At 44.6% G+C, this 12,063-nt stretch overlaps 1 protein-coding gene across 2 annotated transcripts in view; it reads left to right on the forward strand.

Annotated features, from left to right (window-relative positions):
• Window positions 1-12,063, forward strand: part of MALT1 (MALT1 paracaspase) — a 63,739-nt gene that overhangs the window by 15,102 nt on the left and 36,574 nt on the right. For both annotated transcript variants that reach the window (XM_081562970.1, XM_081562972.1), the window contains exons 2-3: window positions 424-590; window positions 9,913-10,034. In XM_081562970.1, coding sequence (XP_081419096.1) covers window positions 424-590; window positions 9,913-10,034 — 289 coding nt within the window. The remainder of the gene's footprint in view (window positions 1-423; window positions 591-9,912; window positions 10,035-12,063) is intronic.

Raw genomic sequence — 12,063 nt, forward strand, 5'->3', positions numbered from 1 at the left:
ATACAAGGTGAGCATTATCAGGAGACTGTCTAAAGGGACAGTAGCCATTTGTCCTGTAAACTTTGTTCCACCACTTGACAGTTCAGTTCAGTCGCTCAGTCATGTCCGACTCTCTGCGACCCCATGAATCACAGCACGCCGGGCCTCCCTGTGCATCACCAACTCCCGGAGTCTACCCAAACCCATGTCCATCGAGTCGGTGATGCCATCCAACCATCTCATCCTCTGTCGTCCCCTTCTCCTCCTGCCCCCAATCCTTCCCAGCATTAGGGTCTTTTCCAATGAGTCAACTCTTCACATGAGGTGGCCAAAGTGTTGGAGTTGCTGTTTATTCCCTGCCACACCCACGACGGGGCCAAACATACAGCAGGCAGATCCTACAGAAGAAAAGGTGCTGACCTGACTTAAATCTGTCATTTGCAGTTGTCTCGACTTGGAGCAGTGTTCCCTTAAGGTCCTGGAGCCTGAAGGCAGCCCCAGCCTGTGTTTACTGAAGCTGCTGGCTGAGAAGGGCTGTACAGTCATGGAGCTGAGTGACTTCCTGCAGGCCATGGAGCACACTGAGGTCCTTCAGCTTCTCAGCCCCCCAGGTAGGCGGGGTCCCTGTGAGCGCGTTCTCCAGGAGGTCAGACAGAAATGTCTCATTTGACCAGATGAATTGTGTTAAGTATTTTTGGAACATGTACACATATGGAGCCTCATTTGTCCCCCCTGGGTTGAGACTAAAGAACGCACAAAAAGCAAATACAACGCATAAACTTCGGTTGGATCGTTTTTTTTTAAAAAAAAAACAGCTATAGAAGACATTTTGGGGACAGTTGGAACGACTTGAATATAACGTACATGTTAGATATTAGAGGCCTATTATGTGATGATGGTGTTGTCATTCTGTAGAAGAATGTCTTTATTCCAAGGAGGTGCATGTGAAAGTGTTGAGGGGTAAGGTTTCTATAACTTACATTGAAATAGTGCAGCGAAGAAAGCAAATGCACACGTATTTATTTATGTGTATGTACGTGAATGAGATAAAGTATGACAGATGTTTATTGTTGAAGTTTTTTGCCAACCATTTGATGCTTTTGAAATGTTGAGTAACTCAACCAAATGATTTTTTTTTTCCCCTGAATATACCAATATTGAGTGAAGTTGCTCACTTCCAAGGTCAGATGTGATGTGTAGGAAACAGTCCTTCCTTTCCACAACTGTGGGTGGAGTTTGGATTGTAAGCCAGGAAGCTTGGACTCTCAGGTTATCCCCTGCTTTTCCAGGCCAAGTGCAGATGATGAAACAGCCTCCTATCAACACATCCTTTGTGTTACCCACTATATGGAACGCTTGATGCGTGTTTCTCGGGGCCTTTTCTCGGAAGAGACCTGGGTGGAAATAACGGGCTGCTGACGCGGGTCCCGTCCAGATTCAGGTGCTCTCCGTCACCAAACCGTAAACCGCTCCTTCGGGTGGCGCTCATTAATGTTCATCTCCCCAGTGTCTCAAAAGTACCCAGGAGTTGTGGCGATTGAAATCGCCCAGCCTAGGGCACTCGGCTATAAAGTTCTGCTTTATAGGGTACCAGGGCCTCTGAAAACTCAAGAAGCTTCTGTGGGTGGTAAGTATAACTTGAACATCTCATTAGGTCTTTCAACAACTGCACTTTATGACTCTGTCCAGTCTATAAAGTGAGAATAAGAGTTCTTTGCCTCGCAGACTTGGAGGAGCTGCGGAGATGAGGCTGTGTTGATCTCTGTCTAGGAGGCTGCCCACTCATCTCATGGTTTGTGTTGTGACCGCTGGCCTAAGATTGAAGGTTTTTGGGTTTTCCGTGTGTGAAACGGAGCTGGACTGAAATGGAGTCTCATATTTATTTGTGTCTATAGATATGCCTGAAAGTTTTAACTATTTTCCATTTTGATGTGATAAGCCAGCAGCCAGTACAGTACCATCCTAATAAACTCAGTCGTCTTCTTTGGAAACATCTCTCTTTCTGTGTTTCTGTCCAAGGAGTGAGGTCAGCGCTTTGCCGTCAGTGTTCCCTTGTGCAGGTCACTCAGGTAGTAGGCCTGTCGGCTTCTAGTAGTACACCCTCGGGCTTTTCACATTTGAGGGGAGACTAAGAGAAAGAAAGCAGTTTCTGCATTACCAGTTAGGCACTGTTTGTGTGAAGATTTATGTTGGATTAGCCATAGATTAAAAATCAGTTGTTACTTGAATGTTCATTATTGATTTAAGAGGAAATAGTTGGGGATCTAATAAAACTCAGTAATTTACAGTTAGCTTTCCTCCTAAATCTTATGTGAATGATCTAAAACTTACTCTATTTACATTTGTTAGAATATAGAAATCCAAGAATTAAAGAAGAACTTTAATATTTCAATAGGGACATTGAGAATAAAAACTATTGTAATTAAGAATACGAGCTCTGATAGAATCAGCTTAATGTGGGATTTTACTCATTCAGTCAACCTTACTATATTCTAATCCTTTTGCTATTCCAGGCATTGTGCTTGGTACTGTGAATTCAAAGATGACTAAGACAATAGTTCCTGCGTATTCAAAATTCATCATCTAGTAGGGAAGACAAACATGTAATTCATCAAATCCAGTATAATTGCAAAACAAGTATAAATAAATCTCCAGTTTTTCCTTTTGCGTATTCCTGAATCTTGGTGAAAATACAAAGTAGGAATATTCTAATATTTTCTTTTTTTTTTGATAACGCAGTCTCATAAGAGGATATTAGTTCTTATTCCATAAAAAAATCTGAAGACTTTTCTCTGATTGTCCTTATAGAGAGCTCTGGTTTGAGAGACCAAGATGCTGTAAACCTCCGAACAGGCCTCTCACGCCTACACACAAGGAGAAGGGGAAACTTCAGGTTTATTTTAGACTGAGTTTGCCATATTCTATTCCAGTTGTTTGTGGGAGGACAGCCACACATGGCCATAGGAGATGGCTGTGGTACCAAATTTCTCGGATGTCTTTGTTTTGGTGGCCCAGACACAGCTGGGGAGGGCTCCTCCATCTCTCACTGCAACAGTTGCCTTGATGAGGAGCCAGCTTCTGTGGCTGCTCATTTGAGGTCTAAGCCAAGGGTTACGTACCCCCAAATTCTTGTGCTCTGTGGGCTCTGATACCTGATATATTTTGCAGAAGATTGTGACTTATCCTCTTCTGCCTTCCTTCCAGTTGGGCTTCTCCATCACACGTGGGTAGGTTGGCCAGCTTGCCTCTCCAGACTGCTCTAGTCTGCACTTTATGTTAGAGAAATGGCTTATGATTTTTATCAGTGGATGGTGTCCATCTGCATTGTCAAGCTCTGACCCACTGTTTTCCTATTTTTATTCCTCTCGGAGTTTCAGTGGAAATTGGAGAAGGGCAGGGGCATTAAATGAATTCACTGAAACTGTTTTGAACCAGAAGTCTATAATGATTTTTTAGACCATTGTTTTGTTTTTTTTAATTAAAGGCTCAAAGGTCCTGGTCTCAAAACAACCATGATTGGCATCTGTACCCTTGGCAAACACAAATAAACCTAGCTGTGCTATTTGAGATGTTTTTGTCTTGAATGCAGAGGTGTAAGTACTGTCAATTAGTTCTGTTTTAAGAGAAACCGTTTGAGTTCAGACTAATTGGCTCTATCAGCTAGGGTCATGCTCATCACGAGATTGGTTGCCAAGGAAGCCATGCTCTGACCTGGAATCGACTAAGCAGGGGCTGGAGGGTGGGGGATGTTTAGAGAGAATTATCATGTTACACGGGCTTCCCAGGTGGCGCTAGTGGTAAAGCACCTTCCTGGTGATGCAGGAGCCGTAAGAGATGCTACACAAGGTTCCAGTACACGGACCCCAGGGTTCTTTCTGCTCCAGTTTTGTGATGGTGCCATTTTATTTCATTCTTACGTAGAAGGAGCTTTGCCGCAGGTACATTTCAGCCATGCTGGCAGAGTGACATGGTTTCACTGACATCTTTTCCATTCTTCCCCACTCCTTTTTCATGTTAATTGTTCTTCTTTAATTCCCTGTAACATACTCATGGTTATGTTTCTGATATCAATTTTATTTTTTATTACTTATATTGTCTCTAAGATAAGAGCAAAGATGGGTAACTGTTATTCTTCAGTTTCCAAGCTACCTCTACTTCACGTTTTTATCTTCACAGTTCTGTGAAGGACCAGAACAGGACTGTCACCAACGTTTAAATTTTAAATGTGAGCACACAATTATGTGGAAAAGGAGATTACCGGAAGTTATCATGTGGCCAAAATCACGGTTGATTGTTGACAAAAGTAGGATCAGAACCTGGCCTGAACTCACTGTCATCTCCAATAATGCTAGGAAGATTCTAGATAGTTTGGGAAGCTTAGCTACGGATTATCACACTCAATTTCCTCTTTGACCCACGGGCTTCCATTTTTACTTCTTGACAAGTTAAAAAGTACTCAGGTACTAGATCTTACTTATAACGGACTCATCTTGTTTTGTGAACAACAGAAATTCCTGAAAGCAGGATGTTAAGAAGGAAAAAGAGGTAAAAATGGAAGGAAGATTAAGAAAGTAGAGAAACAGAAGGGGAGTGGTGGTGAGGGCTGGGAGGATGGGTTTCCGTGCCAGGACACTGCAGGGGCTGGGGACATGGAAGCGTGAGCAGGGTGATCTGGGAGACCAGGTTTAGCCACCGCAGATACAAATGTAAATTAACCTGTAGGAGGAAAGTGCATGGATGCACACTGGTTGTGTAATGAGGGAAGATTGTTAAGAGGAATGATGTTTATTCTGGGACTCCCTGGGGTGCTTTTCAGTAATAGCCTACAAATGCTCAAAATAAAACCTTGAAGGGAGGGTTTAAATGGAAGATGGTGGAAATGGTTTTTTTGGTTCATGGCCTCTGAAAATAGATGCACTGTAATGTACACAATAGATCAGTTCCTGGATAAGTTGTGAGTTGCATCAGTGTCAAGTGCTTTGTAAGAGAGAATAAGGCCAAGGGAACCGACAAGGAATCCTTCTGTCAAGTCAAGAATCACCCTAGTTTATCTATGTAGCAATTCCAGTGGGGGTTTTATTGTTCAATGTTTTGAACCGGTTGTTCTACACAGGTGTGTGTGTTGAAAGCGCAATCCTCGTGTGCCATCAGACCCAGTCAGATTGTCCCCACCTTACAGGAAATCAAGTCACTTCTTTGTCTTCTTTGCAGATGTTATCTGAAAATAGGCTTGTTTGCCAGGAAACTGTGCGATCGCCCTTTAAAATAGAGCTTTCATTTGTGTGCCTTCCAACACCCGCGCAAGCTCTGTGCCATCTCCCCTCCCGACTTGGTTGCAGCACCTTCTAGTGGGCACTGCCGAGGGTGGTTAGAGGCGACCACGGTTCCCTGTCGCGCACACACGACGTGGGAGGAAGGAAGTATATGTGGTTGAAACATGAGAGGTATTGTGACTTCTCTCTTTACTCCTCACCCAGGGCGGTTTTCAAATCACACTTTGCCTTTCAGTTCTCAGTCTTTGAAGCAATAAATAATAAAGACATGTCTTTGCTTGCTTCCTGAAGACTTAGACAACTAAAACCGTTGGCACAGGACCGGTGTATCAACTATGAGTTTGAATGTTAAAAATTACTTAGTCTTGTCTCCCACAAAGGAAGCTTCTGGAACATCCTGGTCACGTGGCCTGCTTCAGCTAAAGCGTTCATTGCTTTTTAAGACCCTCTAGAGAGAAAGCCTTTCAGTCTCTTCTTTCTCCTCTCTTGTCTCTGTGTGTAATAGAGAATCTTCACCAAGGTAAATTTTGAAGCACTGTTGTGGTGCAAGACATACTCCTTCCAGTAAAAGAGACTCACTCTTGCAGAAGATAGGATTAGCGTGGTAGACACATTAAGGATCACCAGAAAACTGGGACTTCCCTGCCAGTCCAGTGGTTAAGACTCTGCTTTCCAGAAGGCAGAGTGCGGCTTTGGTCCCTGGTCGAGGAACTAAGATCTCACATGCTGTGCGCTCAGTTGTGTCCAACTCTTTGCGACCCCATGGACTGTTGCCCGCCAGGCTCCTCTGTCCATGGAATTTTCCAGGCAAGAATACTGGAGTGGGTAGCCAGTTCCTCCTCCAGGGGATTTTCCCAACCCAGGGATGGAACCTGCATCTCTTGTGGCTCCTGAATTGGCAGGCAGATTCTTTGCCACTGAGCCACCTGGGAAGCCAGATTGCCCATGCTTCAAGGCCCCCAAAAAAGAATCACTGGAAAATGATGATGTATGAGCTGATGAATGTGTCCATCAACTTATTGTGGCAAGCATTTCACAATGTGTAACTATTAAACCATCATATTGTACACCCTAAATATATGCAGTTTTTGTCAGTGATTCTTCAGTAAAGGTGGAGGGGAAAAGATCACTGGGATAACAAAAGGCTTATTGAGTTGTAAAGCCCAGGAAGACATAGGTGTGCGTCCTGTTTCTGCCATTTTACAGTGAGAAAAAAATTAGTCCTGGGGAGGTTAAGTAATTTACCCGAGGTAACTCGGATGACTTTATGCAAATGACTTAAGTTCATTTCTCCTCATTGTAACATCGATCTAATTACCATGGTTATTTTGAAGATTAGAAATCAAAATGGTGGACAAATATAAAGCAGTCTGTAAAATCGCTGCCATAATCATTTTTATTATTATAATACACATTTGTTCAAATATGTGTTGAACACCCACTGTTGCACTGTTCTAGGCATCAGGTGAACCAGTGACTAAGACAAGAACCTCTGATTGAGTAGGTGACACAGTAAGAAACGAGACTTCAGGTGATGAGTGCAGTGAAGCCCACAGAGCAGGGCCACTGTCACAGGGAAAGAGGGTGGGGAGTTACCCGTGTAGAGACCTTTCCCAGAAATGCTGAAGACCTGGATGTTAAGAGAGTGTCTGCCATGAGACGGTGGGAGTTGGAGGAGAAATCCAGCAGAGAACCGGGAAGCAAAAAGACAGGAAAAAGCTTGTCTTCTGGAGGAAAGAAGCCTGCATGGCTGGAGGGTGGTGGGCAAGGAGCCGGTGGGCACAGGGGCAGAGGGGTCCGTTCACAGAGGGCCTCGTCGGCCGTGTAAGGAGTTGGGTCATATTCTAGGTCCAGTGGGAGGTCCGAAGAGGGTTTTTAATCAGAGGAGAGCTGTGGATCAGTTTGTTTTAAAAAGACATTGAGCTGCTGGTTGGAAGTAAGGAAAGAACGTTAGCAGATTGTGGCAACAGTCAGAAGGGGACGGTGGCTTGGATTGAGATCACGGAAGATGGTGAGATGTGGAAAAGCCTAACTGACAGGACTTGCAGCTGAATTACACATGGAGAAGAAGGAAGTGTGCGGGAGGGTCTATCGTGAGGCACTGGAGGCCCGGGGCTGGCTGAGGCCTGGTTTGTCCTCCCTGAGACGGAGAAGCCTGGGGGTCTAGAAGGGGAGGAGTTTCTGTGTCTGGAGGGGTTGGGGACAGTACACTCGAGGTGGCTATAAGGCATCCACATTTTAAAGCCAGTTTAGCTACAATGCCTAGATTGATAGTTCAAATTTATACTTGTTCCCTTCTGTTGGTTTTGCAACTTTTTTCCTTTCCTCTGTCATCATACTTAAACATTGGAAATGAGAATCCTTGCATCTTAAAGTTGTGGTGTAAGTCTCTCCTGGCGGATGAACAGTATATGCGAGTGTTAAAATACAGTGTGTGAATTTTCTGGCTTAAGTAAGAGTGCTCATCCCATTTTCTGACTTCAACGTATACTTTCCTACTAACATGGATAACAGAATTCAGGAAAGCTGTTACTTCAGCCATCCTGTGCTCCGTTGGCATCCACCTAAAGGATGAGTGAATATGAAAGCTTTTCCTTGGCAGGAGTTTTAAATTTTTTTTGAGAGGCTCTACTGTATTTACTGATTTTCCAGGGTTTCTCCAGACCCTCAGATGTGATAGGAGTGCAGTAAATGTTTACTCGTTTTGGATTTTGGTTTTATCCAGTGTCTTTCCTGCACGGATTTCACATGGCTGTTATGCCTTATATACTATTCTTTCCCTTGAAAGTTTAGTATCTTTCATGTATTAAGATTGGTGTTCTTTAAGACCGTCTCCTCTTCAGTGGTAATCTTGTTTTGTTCGTTTGCATTACTGGGTTGTAGAAGGAGAAGATATGAAATCATGTTCAGGATATGTGAGGAAAAATAAAAATAGGTGTGGGAAATTAAGTTTTATAAGTTTTAATGATTATTTCTCCTTTCTGAAAGCCAGCTGGTCTTCCCAGGTGGCACTAGTGGTAAAGAAACCGCCTGCCAATGCAGGAGACATAAGAGACATGGGTTGGATCCCTGGGTCTGGAAGATCCCCTGGAGGAGGGCATGGCAACCCACTCCAGTTTTCTTGCCTGGAGAACCCCATGGACAGAGGAGCCTGGCGGGCTATAATCCATGGGTTTGCAAAGAGTTGGACATGACTGAAGCGATTTAGCACGAAAGCCAAGACTTAATGTATTAAAACCCTGGCAAGTGTCAAATGTCCTAGCTTTGGTTCCTTTTGTGTCAGTTATCTGCTGCTGCATAACGAATTATTCCAAGACCGAGAATTGTAAAATCAGCATCCACTGATTATCGCGGAGTTTCTGAGGGCAGGAATCCAGGATGGGTGGAGCTGGCTGGTTTTGGCTCAGGGTCTCTTACCAGGTGACAGTCCAGCCATCAGTCCGGGCTACCGCTATCCGAAGGTCCAAATGGGGCTGGGTAACCCTCTCCTCAGATGGTTCATGCACGTGGCTGTTGGCAGGAGGCCCACGTTGCTTTCCTTACACCCAGGCCTCTCTGCAGAGCTGCCCAGGTGTCCCCGTGACCCAGCAGTGCGCTTCCCAGAGGGCGTGATTGAGAGAGAGGCAGAGGGAGACGAGGTATTCCATTATTGACTCCAGGATTTTTGACAAGAAGCGCCTCTCAAAAGTTTTCCATGTTTGGGGAATTCCCTGGCGATCCAGTAGTTCGAACTCCACACTTCACTGCTGAGGACCCAGGTCATGGAACTAAGATCCCACAAGCCATGTGGCATGCCTCCTCCCCCACCCAAAAAAAAAAAGTTTTCCAGGTTTTGATGCTGGTAGTCATTTCTCAGATGAGAAGTGTTTGCATCACATGTATCAAATTTTTATCCGGCTCTTCTGTTTCTCTGCCTTTCTGCTTACAGAATAGTTTTATTTTAATGCTAAACCATAGCATTGAAATTCATTTTTTTTTTTTTGACTGGACCAGTTTTTTTTTTTTTTAAGTCTTTATTGAATCTGTCACAACATTGCTTCTGTTTTACGCTTTGTCTTTTTTGGCCAGGAGCCATGTGGGATCTCAGCTCCCCAAGCAGGGGTTGAACACATCCCCTGCGTTGCAGGGTGAAGCCTTAACCCCTGGACCTCCAGGGAATGTCTTTTGAAGACAAAATTTCAATGGCATTTAAACTCACACTTGTGTTACAAAAACCGTGCACCTAACTGAGTTGAAGTGCTGACTATATACGCACTTGTGACCAAGTAGTACCAGAGTTGGCAGCGAGAGCACTGACTGCTCCCTCAGACAGTGATTAAAGGCACAGCCTGGTTTCAGAGGTGTTAGGATGTGGAAAAAATGTTTCTCAGAACTGAAGAAATACGGCGAACAGTTTTCTCCCCCAGTCGTGGGGGGTGAGGGGGATGTGGTCGATCAAAGTCTTCTGCAGGTGAGTTTCTTTCCTCCTGGTTTTACAGAGCCTGGAACTCACAGACTCACCATCTGATGGGGAAGAGAGGTGAATGAGTGATTTATAACAAGAATGAGTATGCAGGTTATTTCCAAAATATTTCTCTTTTTGGTTTCAGAAACATAAACAAGGAAAGCCCCTCTTCTCTGATTCTATTTATATAGCTTCTTCTTTTTTGTGTTTTTTAAGGAATAAAGATCACTGTAAACCCCGAATCCAAGGCAGTCTTGGCAGGACAGTTTGTGAAGCTGTGTTGCCGGGCAACTGGACATCCTTTTGTACAATATCAATGGTTCAAAATGAATAAAGAGGTAATTTTAATGTCTTTTTAATGTCTTTTAATTCCTCTGTCAAAAGAAGAGAGATTAATGGTGGGAAAGATTGAAGACAGGAGGAGAAGGGGGCAACAGAGGATGAGGTGGTTGGAGGGCATCACCAACTCAATGGGCGTGAATTTGAGCCTCCAGGAGAGGGAGAAGGACAGGGCAGCCTGGCGAGCTGCAGGCCGTGGGGTCGCACACAGCTGAGTGACTGAACAGCAGCAAAGGAGGGAGAGAAAGAGAAAATTAGTTAGCCTTACTGCTGTTAACATGTTGATAGGAATTTTGTTAAAGGACCTGGTGGATCCTTGTTAAAGGGTTGGTGTTATTACTGATGCATTCAATAATCATTACTTTCTAGCAGTAATAAAATCAGTTCTGTATTCTGAAAATTGTGGAAAATCAGGAGAAGCTGGGGCAACGATGTTAGCAAAGGTGAAACATCACTAATACCTTCTGACATAGATGTACAGAATTCTTCACGACAGATTGTTCCAGTCATAATCTTGAAAAGGTTTTCAAAGCAGCATGAAAGGCACTATTATTTTAAGCATTCTGCATAAATGTATTGTATCAAAAGATTTAGGCTTTTATGGTAGATTCTGAAGTAAAATTCAGGTTGATAGAGACATTTGTTCCTTTCATGAAAGGATTGTATCCCTGAGCCACCCAACAAATAATTTACATTTGCATATTGAAATTCTCTTTTCTTAAACAGTCTTTGAAAGGATTTCCCTGGTGGCCCAGTGGTTAAGACACCAGACTCCCATTGCGTGACATACAGGTTCAATCCCTGGTCAGGAAACTAAGACCCCACACGCCATGCAGTGAGGCCAGTTTAAAAAATAACGATAAAAAGAAAGTGATTAGACGTTCTTTGAGCCACCGTGCCGCTGGGGGTCTCTCAGTGGTCCGGCCACATCAAGCTCCACTCTCGTGAGCTCCTCTCTTCTCTCTCTGCCGCCTCAGTGCCTGCCCTCCAGGTGGTACCTTGAAACGCCATTGTTCTTCTCAGCCTGTTAGTCACATCACTAACCTTTCTTCTCAACTCAACACTAAGACTCCATTTGCATATCTGAATTTAAGCGCAAGAGTTATTCCAAAATAACGTTCTTTCCTTTGATGGGATCACCCCGTGCCTCAGAAGAAGCGTGGGGATTTGTACACCTTTTAATTTCCGTCCCTCACGTGCAGGTGAGCCAGCACAGCCGTGAACCGCGGTAACAGGACTGCGCGCGGGCGCTGGCCGCAGACAGGCCTGTGCTGCATGCTTGATTGTCAGGAGCCACTCAAATTCCTATTGCCGGGCGCTGGGAGAGCCTGACTGAGAGGATATTTTATGTGCCTAGGCTCTCGAGAGGTGGTAACTAAAGTCACTTTTACCATAGCTTCTCAACTGCAGAGTGGCTTTCATTTCAATGAATGCCTTTGAGGAAGAAATCATGGACAAATCTTACTATGGTAAGTAGTGGGTTGGCCAAAGAGGTCGTTTGGGTTTTTCCATAAGGTGTGTCAGGAAAACCCCAAGGAGCTGTTTGGCCAACCCAGTACCTCATGTGTGAACCATGTCCTGGTTTTGAGAAGGGGACGGAAGGGAAGAGGAGTGCGCAGTGGATTTGAAGAGCTGTGATGGCTTTGAAGGCCAGTCGAGCTCTGTCTGAACCCGTGGATCCATGGCCTGTTTCAGGAGGCGTTCATCTCACGACCACTTGTTGGGCGCCTGTCCGGGTTCTAAGGCCAGGATGGTGAAGCCTGACACCCAAGGGCCCTGCCCCCTCCACTGGGGAGAGACAGGGAACAGATGAGATAGCTGAGTTCAGAGCTGTGAGGAAGATAAGCAGGGTGATACCAAGGGAGACCACACTCAAGGTCTTAAACAGGAGAAGGAACCGGGTAGGATTTATGTTCTTAAAACACCAGCTTGCTGCTCTTTTTTCGTATGTATTTATTTGTCTGCACTGGGTCTTAGTTGCGGCTTGTGGGACCTAGTTCCCTTACCGGGGATCGAACCCAGGCCCCC

Source organism: Giraffa tippelskirchi, chromosome 14 (assembly GCF_054371585.1).
Source record: "Giraffa tippelskirchi isolate mGirTip1 chromosome 14, T2T-mGirTip1v1.2.pri, whole genome shotgun sequence".
Classification (NCBI taxonomy): domain Eukaryota; kingdom Metazoa; phylum Chordata; class Mammalia; order Artiodactyla; family Giraffidae; genus Giraffa; species Giraffa tippelskirchi.